Below are 18,614 nucleotides of genomic sequence, written 5' to 3' on the forward strand. Positions count from 1 at the left end.
TCTGTTGCTCCTCTGCGACCCTGTCCACCCCCCCCCCCACCCTAACACACCCAACATGACCCCCACCACGAGTTAATGGCAGCTCTTCTGGTTTTTCTGTGCATAAATCAGTGGGTTTCCTGTGTGCGTTTTTCATGTTTGTAGTTCTATTAAAATCAGCTCCACGGAGTGAAACTTGTGTCACAGCCACAGCTTTCGCAGACTCCGAGGCCGCCGGGTCCTGCCTCCGCTGCCGATTGGCTCACGAGCACGCCGCTTCTTAAGCACGTGTGCTCAGCTTGCATTACAATGCTTCGCCACACGGATCCTGGGTGACCTCTTGTGATCAGATTTTTTAGCTAACCGCACTACATGTAAATAAGCAGGGCCCATTAGATGGTCACATATTCAGCAGATCAACAGCGTTTTGGAGATTTTGAAGCCTCCTGGTAATCCAGAGGAGCTCTTTCAGTAACATCCTTCTTCAAGTTAAAGTCTTAGACCCCTGAAATTGGTATGTTTGGTATTTTCCGTGTATTCCTGCTGCATGTTTTTGAATTAGCTAGCTATGGGTCCAAAATTTGTTTTGTTTTTTTTGTTTTGTTTTTTGAGAAACAGGACCACTAACTTCCTCTGGCTAGTTACTAAAAAGTTAAACAACATATTGTGGGATTGTGCCTGCACAGCAAACCAACTCTTGGTCACTCACCTGTAGAGTTTACTGAAAATGAAAACACATTTTGGCGTTTGGTTTATATATTCCTGTACTTTCACCACTTCGTTGAGTCCTTACGTAGGAGCTGAGATAAACACCTGATTGCTGTCAGAGTGCTGTAAGGAACTAAAAGTAAAAGTATTTCAATAAAACTGACCCACTACATTAGGTTCAAAGTTTGCTGGAGGCTCCAAGGTTTGTCATCTGTGTGAAGAAAGAATAGGCTTTTACATGAGAAGTGATGCAACCTCATTATGTATGAGCATGATTTTTATGTTCGTGTGTGTGTGAAAGAAATAACTCCAACCAATAGACAGACTGGCAGGTTTGCTGAGTATCTGTATACGCTTCAGTTTGGATCTGTTGGTGGGTTTAGCTTGAAGATGACTCCAAACAGGTGGAAACAGACATTCTGTTATTGTGGCAGCAAAAATACAAGAAAGCATTAACATCTCTGGTTAATCCTTTTGAAACAAATTAAACCTTATTTGTATTGTTTGGTTGTTCTTAAACGTGTTTTTCTAGTCAACCGCAGCTTTTGTTCCCCCAGTTTTGTCCACAGATAGTTTCAGTGTTTTTAAAACAATAAACCTAGATTTCCTTTCAGATGAGATGCTTACATATGAAGCATGCTGTCAAGGATAATCATTTGTCTTTAATATCAAGGTTAACATGTTGTGTTTTCAAAAGTAAAGTTTTGTTTTTTAACATTTAGTCTCTGCCTCTGTTTCGCAGTACTACGAGATGTCCTATGGGCTCAACATTGAGATGCACAAACAGGTATGTAGCCATACGCTCATGTTTTTCCTTTTTTCTTCTTAGTGTCTGAGAAATATAAACGTATGCATGCACGCACACCTGACCTTAGTTTCCACCCTCATCCTTTTAAAGCCTTTAAGAGGCATGCACCTACTGGCTTCCTGTAGTAAAAAATGCTGACAGGGTAAATAACAGTGAGGACACACTGCCTGATGGGGTGGTTTGATAAGATTAAGGTGAAGTATTTGGCAGGCAGTCTGGGAGCGTGTTTGTGAGCGATTTGTTCTTCTGAGTGTGTGTTTGTGTGCAGACGCCGTGCGTGTCAGTTGTGGTTTTGTCTGCGTTTTCGTTGTCAGTGAGGCTAAGAGCTCATTAGGATATCTGCCACCCCGTGCTAGGCTCCATGCAGAGGAATAATAAGAAAATATCTACAGTTTGTTGTAGAACTGGGTGGCAGAAAGATTAAAACAGTTGAAACAAGTCACTTTAATTTGAAGGGGAGGGTTAGTAAATTCTAACGTCAAACCTGACAAAAATGTAACCTTCTCATGAGCACTGGTATTCTTCTGCTGACAGAAGGGCTTTATTTTGTAACCTTGTCATTTAATGTGTCTTTTTGTTGTTTTCTGTCTTGATTAAGGGCTTTCACTTTGCTCTAGACAAGTGTGTGAACACGAAGAGTATCTGCTTCAGATTCATTTTGAAAGCACGCTGATATTCATTAGGCACATTCCTGGGACTAAAACTGTCCCCGGGGCAAACCGCACTTCATAATTTTGGTTTCCATACCGGTTACGTCGTATGAGCGGGGCTTTGAGGTGCCGCATGATAACCTGACGACTCGATGAAGATGTTTTTGTTCTGTCTTTATTTACTTAAAGTTTGAAGAAGGGGAAAAAAAACCTGGCACACTCCTCTGCAATGGACATGTCAGATGTGTGATGAAAATATCTAAAATAATGCTTTTCGAGGGGGCGAGGAAAAGACAAAACACGGACAAGCAAGAGACAAGTTATCCTAAACAATGGCCCAACTTTTACTTCCTGTAGAGAGCCCTGAGGAAATGAGAGATACCAAACCAGTAATGACCCAGCTTGGTTGCCGTCGGTATCCTAAATAATGATCAGCTCACCTGGCCGTGTTGTCACTTTGGTTCAGTTTGTAAACTTGAGCGTTCGCAGTCCTGAAAGAGATTATTTCAGCTGGTTTCAAAATGCACAGGTCGTGTTTGGGAACCTGACATTTGAGTTTCATCAGGTTGTGCGCGAGGGAGGAGGTGGCGTTTCACAGGAAAAACAATCCAAATAAACGTGGTAAAAGTCAAACCCTAATACGACAATGTTTATTCATGACATTATTACTGCGCCGTTGGAGCGCTGTTTCCGCACTTGGAACGGTAACATTAATGTTCTGTAACAGAAAATATTACGACAGCAGAACGTTTCATCCCTGCTGTTTGTTAGAGACTGAAATACGTATGTATATAAAAAGAAAAGCGAATTGGTGAATCAAGTTATTGGCGCTCCAGTGATGAAGGCTCCTTATTGCACTTGTCGCCTCAGACAAACCCATTCTGTTGAACTTCCTTCCTGGAAGGCCACGTCAGGCTCAAAGCAACACTTTGCATCCTTTTAATTTTCTCCAGCATTTTTGAAAGTAAGCAAAGAAAGATTATTTTGAGTCATATTATAGGTTTGACAAACATTATGTTACTTTGTGAATTTAATTTTGAAGACTTTTTATTAAATAACATTATACATGTTCTTGTAAAAAGCCTGAAGCTTTTTTTTAGCAGCTCTTCTTCAGAGTGTTTTTTTGTGCTCCACATGAAAGTTGGCTGCAATCTAACATGACTTTTAGTTTGGTTAGTAATAGACTTCGACAGATCCAGTGACTAATATAGTTAACGCTGTCCTGGATTAGAAGTACTGTCTCTATAACTCGAATTGCAGATTGAAGCAAATCCACAGATCAACCCCATGCAGTAATGATGTAACCTGGCGTTTATAGTCGGTGTAAAATTCAGATTTTATTCTGTTCACATTATTTCCAGTACCTTCATTTTTTTAATCTACGTCCTCCTTTTACATTTTTTTGATTAATATGCTCTTTTTTTTCTGCCCTTGTTTTTATTTTTATTTTTTTCTTTCCCTCCCGTCCCTTCCCCACCACCCAGCGGGGGTGATGTGAATGATGGCCCTCGTGTCATTAGTTGTGCGATATGATGTATGAGAGCTGGAGTCTGCGAAAGAGGCAGAGGCGAACAGCGGTGGGGTGGAGGCTTCGTGGCCCTGAGATCCAGAAGGTTAATGGCATCAGTGGGAGGGTGGCCCAGTTGGAACAGCAGCACACTGCTCAATTCATCTGCTGTTGACGTTTTCCTTGGCACATGGTGTGTGTGCTCGTGCACTAACAAGGTGTGTTTTCTAGTTATCAAGGAGCCAAACCTGCCCAACCCCCCTAACCCCCTGTCCACAATCTTGGGTTTTTCTGTCAGCCACTTATCAACAATAAGGAGGTTGGAGCCGTGGATGATGGGGGGGTGGAGCTGCCTGTTGTTGCTGGATACTGCCGGACAAAACAAGTGGGGAGAAAAGGTGGATGGAGTCTGGAGTGAAGAGGCTTTGGAGTAAATGGGTTAATCGACTTGTCCTGCACATCTGCTTTGTTTGTCAATAAGCCCAGTGGAGAGCCCTCTGAATAATTTATTATTCCTGCCACCCTCCTTCCTTTCTCTCCCTTCTTCCCCTCCCCGGTGAACAAGTGTTTGTGATGACATCAGCGAGAGGTAAACAAGACAGCCCTTAGCTGTCTCTGTATTCATACGAGGGGGGGGGGGGATTATTGGATGCAGGCAGGTATATTACTTTGCTTGTGTCGAGGATTTATTGCAATGTGAACAAAAAACAACAAAAAAACATCATAAATTCACTTTGTTGCTATCCCAACAAAGCAGGATTAAAAAGGGGGTATGGGCATAAACGTACGCCGATATACATATAAATATCCCTTGCATGAAAACACTATGTGTCTGTTCACACAAACACGATGTAATTGAGGTTCCTGCAGACGCTCGAGATTTCCCTGTGCTGCTGCAGAGCTGAGTGGTTGTCATGAAAGGGATCTGTGTGGCTGCCGGGAGGTAATTTGTTTTGACAGTGTCTCTTATGATGGCAAAAAGTGCAGGGTGGAGGTAATCACCCTTGCTTGCTGTCAATAAGTGATTTTAATTAGCGCAGCTCATTAAGCTGCCTCAGCAACATGCCCTGCTGACTGTGTTGTAGGTGTGGTGGGGGTTGCCTTGTGTTATTTTTTTTTTTTTTACTACCTCTGTTCTCTGTTGTGGTCCCTGTTTATCGCCTGCGTGCTTGCCGACATTTTAATTTTGTCTCCCGCCTTGGCAGATCACAAGCAATGCGAATTAAAAAGATGAATCAATCCCGGGGATTCGCTGCGAAACCCCTCTTCCCTTTCCCGTTCTGTTCGCCTGCTTGACTTTGAGTCACCTTCGGAAGCCATTTTGTGATTGTTGTGCTTTGCCCGTCCAATTCCTCACTTGTTGAATGAGTGAAGGAAAGAGCGGGGAGGAAAAAGGGCTTTATCGAGAAGATCATGTCTGTTTCCTCAAGTAAGAAGGTGAACGAAGGATCAGGGGAAAAGAGAAACGGAGCTTGTGCAAATGAATAATTTATACAGGATTCCTGGAATTGTTTGCCAAGGTGATGATGGTCGATCTGTCTCAAAGCCAAAACAAACGGACGAGGAGAACACACACTCACACTCTCAGGGGAAGTTGATGAGGTTACTGGAGGGTGTGAGACAGCCTTTATTTTGATAGTCAGGCTAGAAAAGGTGGGAAAGTAGAGGGGCACAATTATTGTTTGGGTGTATGTGGGTCCTAAACAAGTTGATGGCAGGAATTACCACGTGGATGTCAGCGTGTAGATGCTGCATAATTTAAACTGAAGTATCGAAAAGATTGCCAGCACGTAATGAAATCAGTTGTAATCTGTTAGAAAACAGCTCATTTCCATATGTTTCACTGCAGAAAAACACGCCGCTTCCTTTTCACAGACTCAAAATAGACGTGCACATGCAAAATCTTCCTCATGCATTTGTAATGAACAAGGTACCTCTAAGTGCCTCTTTCTTCCTGCTTTCTGGCTGAGAAGATAATTCCCAAACAGCCATCTCTGCCTTCCGTCATATGCCACTTGTTTTCCTCGCCAATTGAATGCTCATCAGAGAGACTACTCTCCACTTGGGGGGCTAATGCCTGGGGCGACAAACAGCCAAACGGCTTTCAACACACCATTGACAGAGGGATGCAATGGAGAGAGCGAGCCTCTCCAAGCTCTGGTGCTACTAGACTAAGCTGAGTACCTGTAATTGTGGAGTTGCAGTGAAAAGCCTCTGTTGGCTCAAAGGCCTCTGTTTTCAGCAGCTCTAAGTGACAATAAACTCTTTCTGTCTGCGCTTCTGAAAGCACTGTGGAAAATGGTTCCTTCAAAATACAGTGGGAGTCGCTCTGAGTGCTGTGACTCATTGGATGTGTTATCTGCATGTTTCCCCTTTTAAAAATACCTTCTTTTTTTTTTTAACACTCGTTTGCTCTTGTTACCTCGAGTGAACTCTGTCTGAACACAGCGGGGTCACCAAATTGGAAAAACAAGGACAAGGTGCTGCTATCCGTTTATTCAGAGGGTTTCCTGTAGGTGTCTTGTCTGCCCTCGTGTTGTCTAAAATACACCTACAGTATCACATTCCCGTTGGAAGATGTGTAAAGAAAAAATGGATGCAAGGAAAACATTTTTAAAAAAATCATATCCTCTAAACACTAACTCAGCTCGAGATTCAGCCTTTTTTTAATAGATGCTGGAAAGAACTTTTATTTTTATGTGTCACAATACACTAAACGATTCAACAATAGATGGAAGAGTGCACCTAAATTTTGTGAGCGTTTCTGAGCTCAAATGGTGGCTCTGAGGTGGTGATTTCCCCTCCCGTGTGACAGAGGGCTTGTAATGTTGCTCTAATAGCAGAGTATCAGCATACAGCTGTTTCCACAAGCCCCATGTTGCTCCCCCTGCAGCTATTTCAGTGTAACACTGAAACACTCTCACCCTATTGGTGTCATTGTGTACAACCCCCGCTAATGATGATGCTTTATGAGTCCCCGAAGAGCACCCCGCCCCTCCTCTAGTTCAGCTCACCAACCCCCAGGTGCAGCCCCCGCCCCCTGCCCACCTCCCCATTTCCAGTTATCCCTCATTAATTTCCCGCGCCGATCAGATCGACAGGCCGAAAATTCACTTTAATGACCTGCCTCTGTGCTGCGCCTAATATGATTTTACAGGCTGTTCTGGTCAGAGCCCCGGTCCAATTTACATAACGATAAGCCGTGCCAGATAGCGTTGCCCCAGCAACAGAAGAGAGGAAGATGAGAGGAAGAAGAAGTAGGGAGAGCACAAAGGAGAATAGCGGAGATTAGTACAAGGGGGTGTGAAGAAGCTTTTTGGAGGACGAGGGCGAGGAGAAAGCACAGTGTGTTTGAGGTCAGATGGGGGTTGTGAGATAATTCCTGACAGGACAGCAAAGGTCTGCCCCCCTCCTCCTCCTCCTCTTCTTCCCTTCTTTTCCTGTCTCTCCCCCTACAAAATAAAAGGACACAGAGGTTTTGCAGAAAGCTAATGGCACCTCCTGTTTCCCCTCCCTCCCCTTTTACACAGTCAAACAAGGTTAAGGGAGTAAACGAGTGGAATGCAGCGGCGTATAAAATGGCGGGAAGGACCTCTTTAACCCACGCACACACCTGCTGGGCCTCCACCCCTAATCTCTTGGAATCAATTAGTTCACCTCCTCCTGTTCAGTTCAACCGCATTACCTTGGTGTCAAATCAGACGGCTTCACTTCACCATTCATCACCCCTTGCATGCGCTAGCCGCCTTTCATTCTGCTCGCCACTTTTGTGTTCCTCCTCTCGGCTTCCTCGGCCACGAAGAAAGCGCAGAATTTAAAATAGGAAATTGGCTCGAGCCAAAATGCCTTGGGACCTCCCGAGTGCAGTAGACGGGGCAGTACAGCACATCCATTTGTCTAAATGCAGCTCTGTAAAGTGCTCCACGAACATCGAGCCCTGCAGTATCATCTTACTCTGCCAGCTAATATTATGTGGTCGATAGCAAAGATTCCTCTGACAGATAAGGCAAGAGAGTTAACCTGTCTGCTGTAGCACGCCCTGCCCCCCTTTTTATGGGCCATAATTATGAAGTATGGACCTCATTAGGCTCTCTCCAGCCAGATGGTATTAGCATATTTCAGCCTCCTAATGAAATAAAGGCCTGGGCTTAATGGAGGCAAGAGAGAGGGGGAAGTGAATTTGTTCTTGGGCGGTCCCAATTTAGTTAGAAATACATGGTTGACCCTGATAGACGTTGCAAACAATAATGTTTTATAGCTAATTCATCAATTTATCTGCTGCTCAGAGCATACAGTGTACTAGGAGTAGACTATTCTAATATTTTCTTCTTCTTTTTTCCTCCCCCCTCCTTACAGACCGAAATTGCCAAACGTCTCAACGCAATTCTGGCTCAGATCATGCCATTCTTGTCACAAGAGGTGAGTGTCAACCTTATCAGCTGCACCCCTAAAATTATTAATAGATTCATTTCTTTCACAGTGTAGGTGAAGAATAAAAGATATTAGGATAGTGGTTATTTGAAGTTGCTTCATACATTTTGCAAGATAAAAGTTGATAATAACTGTGGGAAATTGTTTTTTTTTTCCTCAGTCCTGTATTGTTTTGATGTACAGATCTATGGCATAAATGTTTTCAGGACTGATTTTCAAAAGGATTTCATAAAAATATGCTCTCTTCTCAGCTGAAGTGTCAGTTCTTTTATGTACTCGATAGCTAGCGAAGGCCGAGTTAATTTGTTTTAAATTATTATCAAAAATGATGCTTTTCCTATCCAGACTAATCTTTTGTTTGTCGCGCAGCATCAACAGCAGGTGGCTCAGGCTGTTGAACGAGCCAAGCAGGTGACAATGACTGAGCTGAATGCTATCATCGGGGTACGTGGACTTCCCAATCTGCCTCTGACTGTGTGTATACCCCCTCTTCTTCTTTCATTTGACCTGAGGACAGGGACAAAGCTGCATGCACTGAGGAGGACTAGCACTTTGACGCATAATGTAACCTATTCAGATGGGCTACATTACATTTAGATTTTGCTTTTTCCCCCCCTGCTTCAGCTGAAGTATTGCATTTTAAAGACAATCTGACAAAAGTATAAGATCTAGAGAGAATAGGAGAATGAAAAAGAACAAAAAAAATAGTTTAGTGTGTTAATCTTCAGACATGTTACTCCTGTTTGTAGCATTTAAATCTTCAGGCTGAATATAAACTAATTAAGCCAAATCCTCTTCATGTGTGCAGACTTGTCTCTGTCTGCAGTGGTTTAATAAGTTTTTCTTTAATTCAGTGTTTGCAGTGTCTGTCAGTATAGTGTTCACAGCTGTAATTCTTCTGATCGGTGGTTAATTATGACCCATCCTGCGCGCACAGGGTGTAGATCCGAAGTGAGCTTCTCCCCTGGTTTCTCCTGTACAGAGTCAAAGAATGCCTAATTTAAAGCAGCTCAGTCCAGGCTGAGATCAGATTGTGCATTTTCTCCCATTTGACTCAGTCTGCTCTTTAATTACACTAAAAGGTTTCAGCCAACAGGCCTGCCTCCACCTCTGGCGCAACAGCAGGAGGCTTGAAGTGGTCAGGCCAGGACAAGCTTTGCGATTGTAACAGAGATAACCGCAGTGGGAACCTTGCAGCGCTGAACCTTCGCAATGCGCAGGAGATTACCGTTTAGGCTACATCCAAGCATCGTGGCGGAGTACGCAGAACAGGAAAATCTCCTTTTGTTCCAACTTGCAAGTGTTTACTCGTTATTCCTTGATGGTTACCACATCGGCTAGAGCCATGTGATGTTATTAACTAACTGCTATTGTTACGCGTCGTTGGTGCTTTCTGAACCAGTAAAACCACTGGTTAGTGATATTGTAGGTGATTCTTTAAAAGTCAGCCCAGCGTAATCGTTGTTTGATTTAACTATCTGGACTATTGACTGCAGGCGTTTTCACTCGAAATTCCTCAAATTGCTGACTTAAAATACAAAAAAAGTCTGGTATAAATAAGCTTTTTATACTCAGATGTTCATAAATTATTCAAGTGATGCAATAATACATTTTGATTTTAGTTCTGGCCTTCAGGGTTTACAGATTCTGCAGCAACTGAGACTCAAGTGGCAGGAGAACTAAAACAAAAACGTAATTAACCCCTCGTTTCTACAATCCGAGGCAAAACAGTCTGTGCTAATAAATATTGTGGTGATTTGCTCTGCTTGTCTTTAAAGCCTCAAAGCTCACCCTTTTGATTAGCCTTCTTTAGCTGAGGTTAATCAGTGATTATCTTGTCCCAGTGGTAGGGGATCAAATCTAATGAGGGGCACATGCCAAAATTTAATCAAGGGAAAAGAAGCAGGAGCACTACGCTCCATTTTTAAGGGACTTGTTTACCATTTCAACCATTATTTTTTTTTTATTTTTCTTTTCCCACTCGACTGTCAACAGCAGTCCTGCCTTCTTTGGGTTGGGCAGCAGCCAGACTGAGAATGTGCTCAGAGGAGAACAGGCTATAATTGTTGGAGTGAAGAAGTCTTAGGTGGTCAATTTTCACATCTGCATAGTGAGAGTGGGCAGCGCCGCTGTGGCGACTCATTATTCGAGCCTCTGAGATATCCAGAAAGCATCAGGCAGCTTCCTACAGCAGCCAGATCAGATTTGTTTTTACTCACCAGCACGTTTTAATAGCTGCAGATGGGGACAAAATAAAAGCGTGTTGAAAATGTTTAAATGGGGTGTCAATGAATTCTTCATTTGTTTGAAATTTACAAAAAGACATCAGGTTAAATATTCAACTTGAAGTGTACATGTATAGATAGATGGATAGATACAGCATTATCCACTCATTTAGATGCCAGCTTGGTTTTTGGCGCCACAACAGGGAAACACTTGTTAATTCCTGCTGATGTGAGACAATGTTCAGAAGCTGTTTACAGTAAACTAGTGTTTAAAAAAAAAAAACACTTGTTTTTTTAAGTCGATGCTGTGCTTTTTTTTTTTTTTAATTAAAAGGTAAGAGGCAAAGCCATTGACTGGGAACTGAATGCTGGAAGTGTTGTTTCATTCTCCGCTGTGTTTGCATAGTTTTTAGTCAGAAGCAACATGTTCGAGTGATATTTGACAATTGTCAAAGGTGCTGCTGCGTATTCATCCTCTTACCTTCATTTCCATCATTTCTACATTAGACTAGATTGTAGCCAGATACTGGCTAATGTTCCAGGCGCAGGCGGTGTACAGCCCTTCATGTAAATCCTAATCCACACACCTCTACTACACCTGGCTGCTTTTATTATCACTCTGGTCCATTTGCTTACCACAGTGTCTGCCTTTGCATGTTTTATTAGGCTGTGCGTGCTTTGACAGGACAGGTTTTGGCCACATTTCTGCGTATAGATGTTGTCATTTCTATCGGAAATTGCTTGACTGATAAGTCAAATAATATATCTGAATTGTTAAATTAGAAAAAGTAATTAGACTCCTAAGTCACAGACAAATGTACAGGCTGAAATTTCAAGAGAGAAAAAACAGATAATTTGATGATGTAAACAAGACTGCTGAAAAGTTGAGCCTGAATCCATCAAGGTTTGTGTAAATAAAATGAGAGATGAGAGAAAATAGATGAAAGAAGCTGCTGATCATCAAAGGACCATCAGCTCTGAGTTCAAGTTGATGATGTTAGGTTCAGCAATTTATGACTTTTTTTTTTAAACATTATATTTATTGAATTTTATAACTTTTAACAAGTGATTGGCACATTTAACATTTACATTGAACAACTTAATCCCCAAAATACACAAATATAAAGACATAACAATAAAAAAATAAATAAAAAACTACACATATTGGACAATAAAAATAAACAGAGAAATTAATCTCCGGGCCTGCAAGAGTCCAAAGTCAATCAGATTCGACTGTCTGGGACTAAACACACAGTTCTTTGGATAAATCCCCAAAATACACAATTTAGCCTCAGCAGGTACATTCACTCCAACAATCTTTGATAAGGTTTGAAGAACTGAGTTCCAGAATTGTTGTAATTTTGGACATTCCCATACACAATGAAAAAGAGTTCCTGTTCCAACTAAACACTTACTGCAGCTGTCTGGTATGTTGGGTGACCAGCGATTCAGTTTGACTGGAGTTATGTAAGTTCTCATCAACCACTTGTACTGTAGGAGCTTCATCCTCGTGTTAATTGATTGTTTTTGGGCTTTTAAACATGCAGTTTCCCACTCAGACACTAGTATCTCTTCTCGGATGTCAGATCTCCATGCGTCTAGTCTATCTGCAGTGGATTCCTCATCGTACATTAATAGGGCTGCATAAAATAAAGAAATGTCCTCTTCTCTCCAGGTTTTCTACTACAATATTCTCTAGGTGTGACAGTGGGGGCTTGGATTCAATCTGTTTATGTTTTGACATAATGAAATGTTTTATTTGCAAATACTTATAAAAGTGTTTCTTTGGGATGCTATATATTTGGCATAACTGCTCAAATGTAAGGAGCCTGTCATCCCTATAAAGGTCTGCCAGTTTCTCCACACCTTTACTTGCCCACATTTTGAAGCCTCCGTCAGCTCGACCGGCCCTGAAATATCGGTTCCCCCAAATGGGTGAAAAAGATGACATGGGGGGGGCATCTCCAATGTGTTGATGGGTCCTATGCCAAACATCAATTGTGTTTTTTAAAAAGGGGTTTTTTGTCATTTTTAGCAGTTGTTTTGGCCTTGCAGAATACAAATACAAATTTAATCTAAGTTTTGTTATTAGTTGTTCAATTTTTACCCACGCCGGAGGTGTTTCGGTTGAAAAGTAAAACATGGCTGAGCGCAGCTGTGCAGACCAGTAATACCATTTTAAATTAGGGAGTTGTAGGCCCCCCCTTTCATATGGGAGGTACAACAGGCGAAGTCTTAGTCTAGGTTTTCTATTGTTCCAAATAAATCTATTAAAAATACTATTTAATCCATCAAAAAATTGTTTTGAAAGAGGTAAAGGAATTGACTGAAACAGATATAAAAATTTAGGAAATATATTCATTTTGATCATGTTTATGCGGCCAATCATTGATATGGGCAATATCATCCATTTATTTAATGACTCATTTACTTCACTAATCAAAGGATCATAGTTTGTTGCTACAATTGTTTTAATGTCTGGGGTAATTTTAACACCAAGGTACACAAATCCCTCTCCTGCATTAATAAACGGGGTCTGTACAACTGGGCTCAGTCTTTCATCCCTGTTCAAAAATAGAATTGAGGACTTTGAGTAATTTATTCTATAGCCAGAGAAATTACCAAACAGCTCCATTTGATGCATTAAATTTGGAACGCTGGTAGACAGTTTTGTCAAAAAGACTATCAGATCATCAGCGTACAATGCCAATCTATGCTCTTGGCCCCCCAATTGAATGCCAGATAGATCACTTCGCATTCTTATCATCATTGCCAAGGGTTCTATAGCTAGAACAAATAACATTGGCGATAAAGGGCAACCCTGGCGAGTAGAACGTTCTAAGGTAAAGGATTTGGAAGCTAAGTTGTTTGTCCAAACGCTGGCTTCAGGACTTGTATACAAGAGCTTAACCCATTTGAGGAAATTGTGTCCAAATCCATATCTCGGGAGGACATTAAACAGATATGACCATTCAATTCTATCAAAAGCCTGACGTGCATCGAGTGATAATAAAGCTGTATCTTTAGCGTCAAATTTCTCATGGATTATGTTTAAGACTCTTCTTACATTGTGAAACCCTTGACGTTTTGGCACAAAACCATTTTGGTCGTTATGGACTAAATTTGCGATAAAGGGGTCTAATCTTTTTGCTAAAACCTTACAGAGTATTTTGGTGTCAACCCCCATCAGGCTTATTGGTCTAAATGAAGAGCACTCTTCAGGGGGTTTACCAGGTTTTAATATCAGTGTGATCATTGCTTGTCTTAGAGTGGGTGGGAGGACTTGGTTTCTAAATGCTTCTTCATACATGTTGAAGAGAGGAACTATGAGTTTTTCTTTAAAAGCTTTGTAGAATTCAATGGGGAAGCCATCTGGCCCAGGAGCTTTACCACTGCTGATACTCTGTATGGCTTGTGAAATTTCTTCAATTGTTACATTTATGTCCAGCTCCGTTTTTGCTTCTTCTGAGAGTGTCTGGAACTGAAGTTGGACTAAAAATACGTCTTGCTCTTCTGACGCATGGCAACACTCTGACTTATATAGTTTAACAAAAAATTGTCTAAAGCAGTCATTAATTTCAGATGGATCTACTGTTACCCTTCCAGAGGGGGCCCTTATACTGTTAATTGCTCTTTCACTTTGGGTTTTCTTAATTCTCCATGCTAAGAGTTTCCCCGCTTTTTCTCCTTGGTAATAATAAGATTGTTTTAACCACATTAAGCTTTTTGCTGCTGCCTCAGAAGATAACCTATTATATTCAGATCTCAAACGTAATAGTTCACTCTGTTTTGTTTGGTCGTCATTCGTACTTAAGTCTAATTCCAAAATTTTTATTTGTTTGTCCAAACTATCCATTTGTTGTTTATGCTGCTTGTTTTTCGTACTTGTGTAGCTAAGAATTTCACCTCGAATATATGCTTTGAATCCTTCCCATCTCACTGAAGCACAAGTTTGGTCTGTGTTTAATTCAAAATAACTATCTATCTTCTCCCCCATCAGTTTAATAAAGTTTCGATCTTGTAGCCATCTTGCTTGAAACCGCCATCGGAGTGGATTATGGACAAAGTTTTCTATGTGAACATTAAGTGAGATAGCGGCATGATCACTGATTACTATGCTGTCATACTGGCAATGTTTGATCCTTGATAAAAGTTCTCTTGAAACAAGAAAATAATCTATACGCGAGAGGGATTTGTGCATACCTGAGTGACAGGAAAATTCAACTTTGTCAGGATTTAGTTCTCTCCACACTTCCACCAAATTGATATCTAACATATATTGATTTATTAATTTTCTAGTGTGGGCTTTATAGACTTCTGAGCCTGTTGATCGATCTACCTTTGGATTTAAGGTACAATTAAAGTCTCCCCCAATTACATAAAATCCTTGAAGAGTGGCTATAGTAAGAAACAAATCTTCAAAAAATTTTGGTTTATTTTCATTTGGACCGTATAAACTTACTAAATTTAAAGTGATTGAGAGGATGTTGCCCTGGACAATTACATACCTACCAGCTGGGTCTTGTATTGTTTTTAGAATTTGGAATGGTATGCTTTTGTGGATCAAGATACTTACACCTCTTCCATAGTTATTATACGACGCATGTATCACTTGGCCCCGCCATCTATTTCTTATAAATTTTATTTCACTATTTGTTAAATGAGTTTCTTGAAGAAAAATTATCTTTGATTTAAGCTGTTTAATCCTATTTATGACCTGTTTTAGTTTAATTTGTTTCCTAAGTCCCCTCACATTCCAGCTTGTGATTTTTATGTAGGCGATATTATTAGCCTCAACTTGTTCCATAATTATTTTTTCCCTGAGACAGTATTATAATGACAAATGTTGCAGAGTCAACACAAAATGCACAAATATTTTGAGTAAAATAAGATAAATAATAAATGAAAAAAAGAAAATCCTGAAAGTGACACATAACCCACTATCCCCCCCCTCCCTTACTCAGACTAGTGTGTGGGGGCTTTTGCTAATCCACTAACAAGGGGAGTAGCTGAACTACGAAACCCAACCCCGAAAGCAACAGTGGCGTCCGCAACCCTCTCATCATAATAAAACAGTAATATAACAAACCCTTTTAAATCCTTATATTCCTTCTTCTAAGGTGCTTAGCTAACGTATTTCTTATTAATGTGACATAAACACAGCCGACATGTGCACAAGTATTGACACCGCATTATACTAACACATCATGTATAACATCAGAGAAACAGAAAGTACCTCCGTGGCTGCCCATGTTTTACACACCTCAAAGATTAACTGAATATTATGCAAACTGTAATATCAGATAAAAATAACTGAATATTATGAAAACTGTAATATCGAAGTGTAACTATCAATTATAAACAGCAGTTCAGGAACCGAACCACTGATCAATACTCAATCCTGTGAAGCGACCGTGCGGAGGAAGTCCGCGGCCTCCCCGGGAGATGGAAACATCTGGATCCTCCCGTTGTGGAGAATCCTCATCTTGCATGGATTATAGTGGAACCCGCGGAACATTCCCCGCTCAGCAAAGGCTTTCCTGACGGTGTCGAACCCGGCTCGCTGTCGGATGGTCTCAGCAGAGAGATCCTGAACGAAATAAAGCTTATTTCCGTCATATTCAATGCTGCGTTGTTTCGTAGAACGGAAAATAAACTCCCGATCTTGGAAATTCATGAAACGGATGAGCACAGCTCGGTGTTGGTTCGGCTTTGGAGGTGCCAGGGTGCGGTGGGCTCTCTCAATGGTGAAGGATCTGTCGGTCCCCAGCCAGCTCGGCAGCTTCTCCCGTATAAACTCCAGCAGCGGCCGCTGACCCTCTGCGTTCTCCCGCAGACCAAAAAGCCGAAGGTTCTTCCTTCGGCCGCGATTCTCCAGGTCGTCGGTTTTAGCCTCCAGGTAGGAGAGCAATTTATGACTTTAACTAAAAATGTACTAAAATGTTTTGAATGTGAACCATTTTGGAAAAATATTAATGACAATTTCTTTTAACTATGTGCCACAAGGTATTTCCTCACATTTATATAGGTAGTTTAATAAAAGACTGGTAAGATTTCTTTATGAAAGGATTGATCTCGTTTTCTATTGGACCATGTTGGGAAGTTTTGCGCTTTTCATGTCATTTGAAGGCTTTTAGTACACAAACTGTCAGTCTGTTGGCTTAGAGACTTGAATTGTATGTAGGAAGAGAGATTTTCCTAAATTTCGAGGTTAGAGTTAAAACCTGCAGAGTTAAAACTGTGGGTGCTTTGGTAGGAAAAATAAACATTTTTCTCATGTTTTCAGCTTTCCTCATTTTAGCTCTGGTCTCTTATCGCACAAGGCAGACTTTGTTCATATCTGGCATTAACACCCATCCAGATTCAGGTAGTGCTAAATACAGGTGTGAGTGACTATAAGGCTAAGTAAACAGGCTTTCACTTTGGACCACTTATCTGCATACGTTTGGTCGACTTAACCATTCTGAGCCAAGCTGTAGGACCCCGTCTCCTGAACAAGCAGAGTTAATCAGAACGCTGTGATTAATTTCTCTTTTGTTTGTGGTCTGATTGTTTTCAGAGCTGATTGGACCCGCTGTGGTCACTGTAAGCTGCAATGGGCTGTGTCATTCACAGAACAATAACCCGAGCGGCATTGTGGCGTATTCTAATCACCTAATTAAAGCCAAAGCTGAAGGCACGCTCTGCAGCTCACCGTTTTACCGTGGTGGAGTCACCTGATCTGACAGCTCTCTGCGTGTGAATCTGCATACAGAGCGAGTCGTCGTCGTCATCCAATCAAAGCTTTGGGATGCACATTTAACTTCCAGGTGGGAACGCTCTCAATCAGAGCTGCCCACTTGCAGTTAAAGTCCCCCGCGACAGACGTTGAATGGGGCCATATAATGGGCTCGTGCTCGTAGTGTTTATTATCACTGTCGGCTGAATCTCCTCCTCTTCATCTCTTGACCCAGCAGAAACACACCTCACAGCGTCTAGTAGAGCTGCTCGTTTAAGGGAAACGGTGTAATCACGATCTCTTGGTTGATGTTGAAGTTTAAGCCAATCGCTCATGGAGTTTAGAAACACACTGCATTTAAACAACGGTAAAGTAAACTGCCTTGAATGTGAATACCTTCTTGTTGGACTGACAAAGTAGCTATTCAAATGTAGGCTGCTGTAATATGAAATGATAAGCAAATAAATATGTTTGCAAGCGGCTTGTGACATAATTGTAGTTCTGCATTGTTTTTGAGATTAAGAAATCAACATAGAAATACAAATTTAATTAATTGCACAGTCATATTGTCTAATCAGTGTTTATGGTCAGAGTTCAGAGTTGATGTGATTAGATTGCTTTCTCTGTTTTTGTGAAGATAAATGTCTCCAGAAGACAAAGAAAAACTTAGATAAATGACATAAACTTAAAAATATCCTAATCTAACAGATTAGACAAAACTATAGCTTCCAACCCCAAATTTTCATGTCTCTGTCCTATTTTAATGTTTTCTTTTTTTATTGTAGGGCGTTGCCTAATTTTTAAAAAAATTATTATTATTCTTTTACAAATGACTGAAGAGAATATGATGAGCTGCAGAAGTGTCTCGAGGCGCAGCGGGTAACGTGGTGATCGTTGCCAGACTTGAGTCAGGTCTCCCAGCTGCTTCTCGCTGGCGCTGTTGACGCTCGCTCCACCTGACGGTGCCGTTCAGCGGGGAGCCGGCGTCGCCTAGTTAACTTTAATTGCCTGTTTCCTGTGGAAGTTACCGAAACCGCTGCAGCGTTTACACATAATGGGGTAAAAAAAAAAAAAGAAGATACACGCAAAAGAAAGGCTAGCTCTTTATTCATGAATATTGAATTGGGAAGCAATTTATTTTCTGAAAATTATTCCCTTGCTCGCCCTCCCCACACCCGCCACTCCTCCTCCTCTGTCCACCGCTCACGACTTCCCTCCCTCGCCTCTCTCCTCCTCAGCTATAGCGCGCTAATGAGGCTTCTTGATAATGATCCCTGCATGCTTTTCCTCATTAGGCACACTCAATAGGGACGTCTCTGCCTCAATCCTTCGCCCACTCTCTTTTATTCCCCTGTAATTTTTGTGATTCACCCCCCCCCCCTTTTCCTTTTTCACAACAAAAGAGGCTGCTCCACACACCAGCACAATATCGATTAACAATGCTGCCCTTTTGCTAGCATCCATCAGACAATTTCAGGTCCGACTCGACATAATGAGCCACCTGAATAATGACCAGCTGCTAAATAAACTTTTAAACGTGGCAAGCCACTATATATATATATATATATATATATATATATATATATAT

The 18,614-nt window shown here is 41.3% G+C and overlaps 1 protein-coding gene across 1 annotated transcript in view; it reads left to right on the forward strand.

Annotated features, from left to right (window-relative positions):
* LOC108237861 (transducin-like enhancer protein 3-B) overlaps positions 1 to 18,614 on the forward strand; it is a 37,117-nt gene that overhangs the window by 2,412 nt on the left and 16,091 nt on the right. The window contains exons 5-7 of the mRNA XM_025006677.2: positions 1,430 to 1,474; positions 8,009 to 8,071; positions 8,453 to 8,677. Coding sequence (XP_024862445.1) covers positions 1,430 to 1,474; positions 8,009 to 8,071; positions 8,453 to 8,677 — 333 coding nt within the window. The remainder of the gene's footprint in view (positions 1 to 1,429; positions 1,475 to 8,008; positions 8,072 to 8,452; positions 8,678 to 18,614) is intronic.

Source organism: Kryptolebias marmoratus, linkage group LG15 (genome assembly GCF_001649575.2).
Source record: "Kryptolebias marmoratus isolate JLee-2015 linkage group LG15, ASM164957v2, whole genome shotgun sequence".
NCBI lineage: Eukaryota > Metazoa > Chordata > Actinopteri > Cyprinodontiformes > Rivulidae > Kryptolebias > Kryptolebias marmoratus.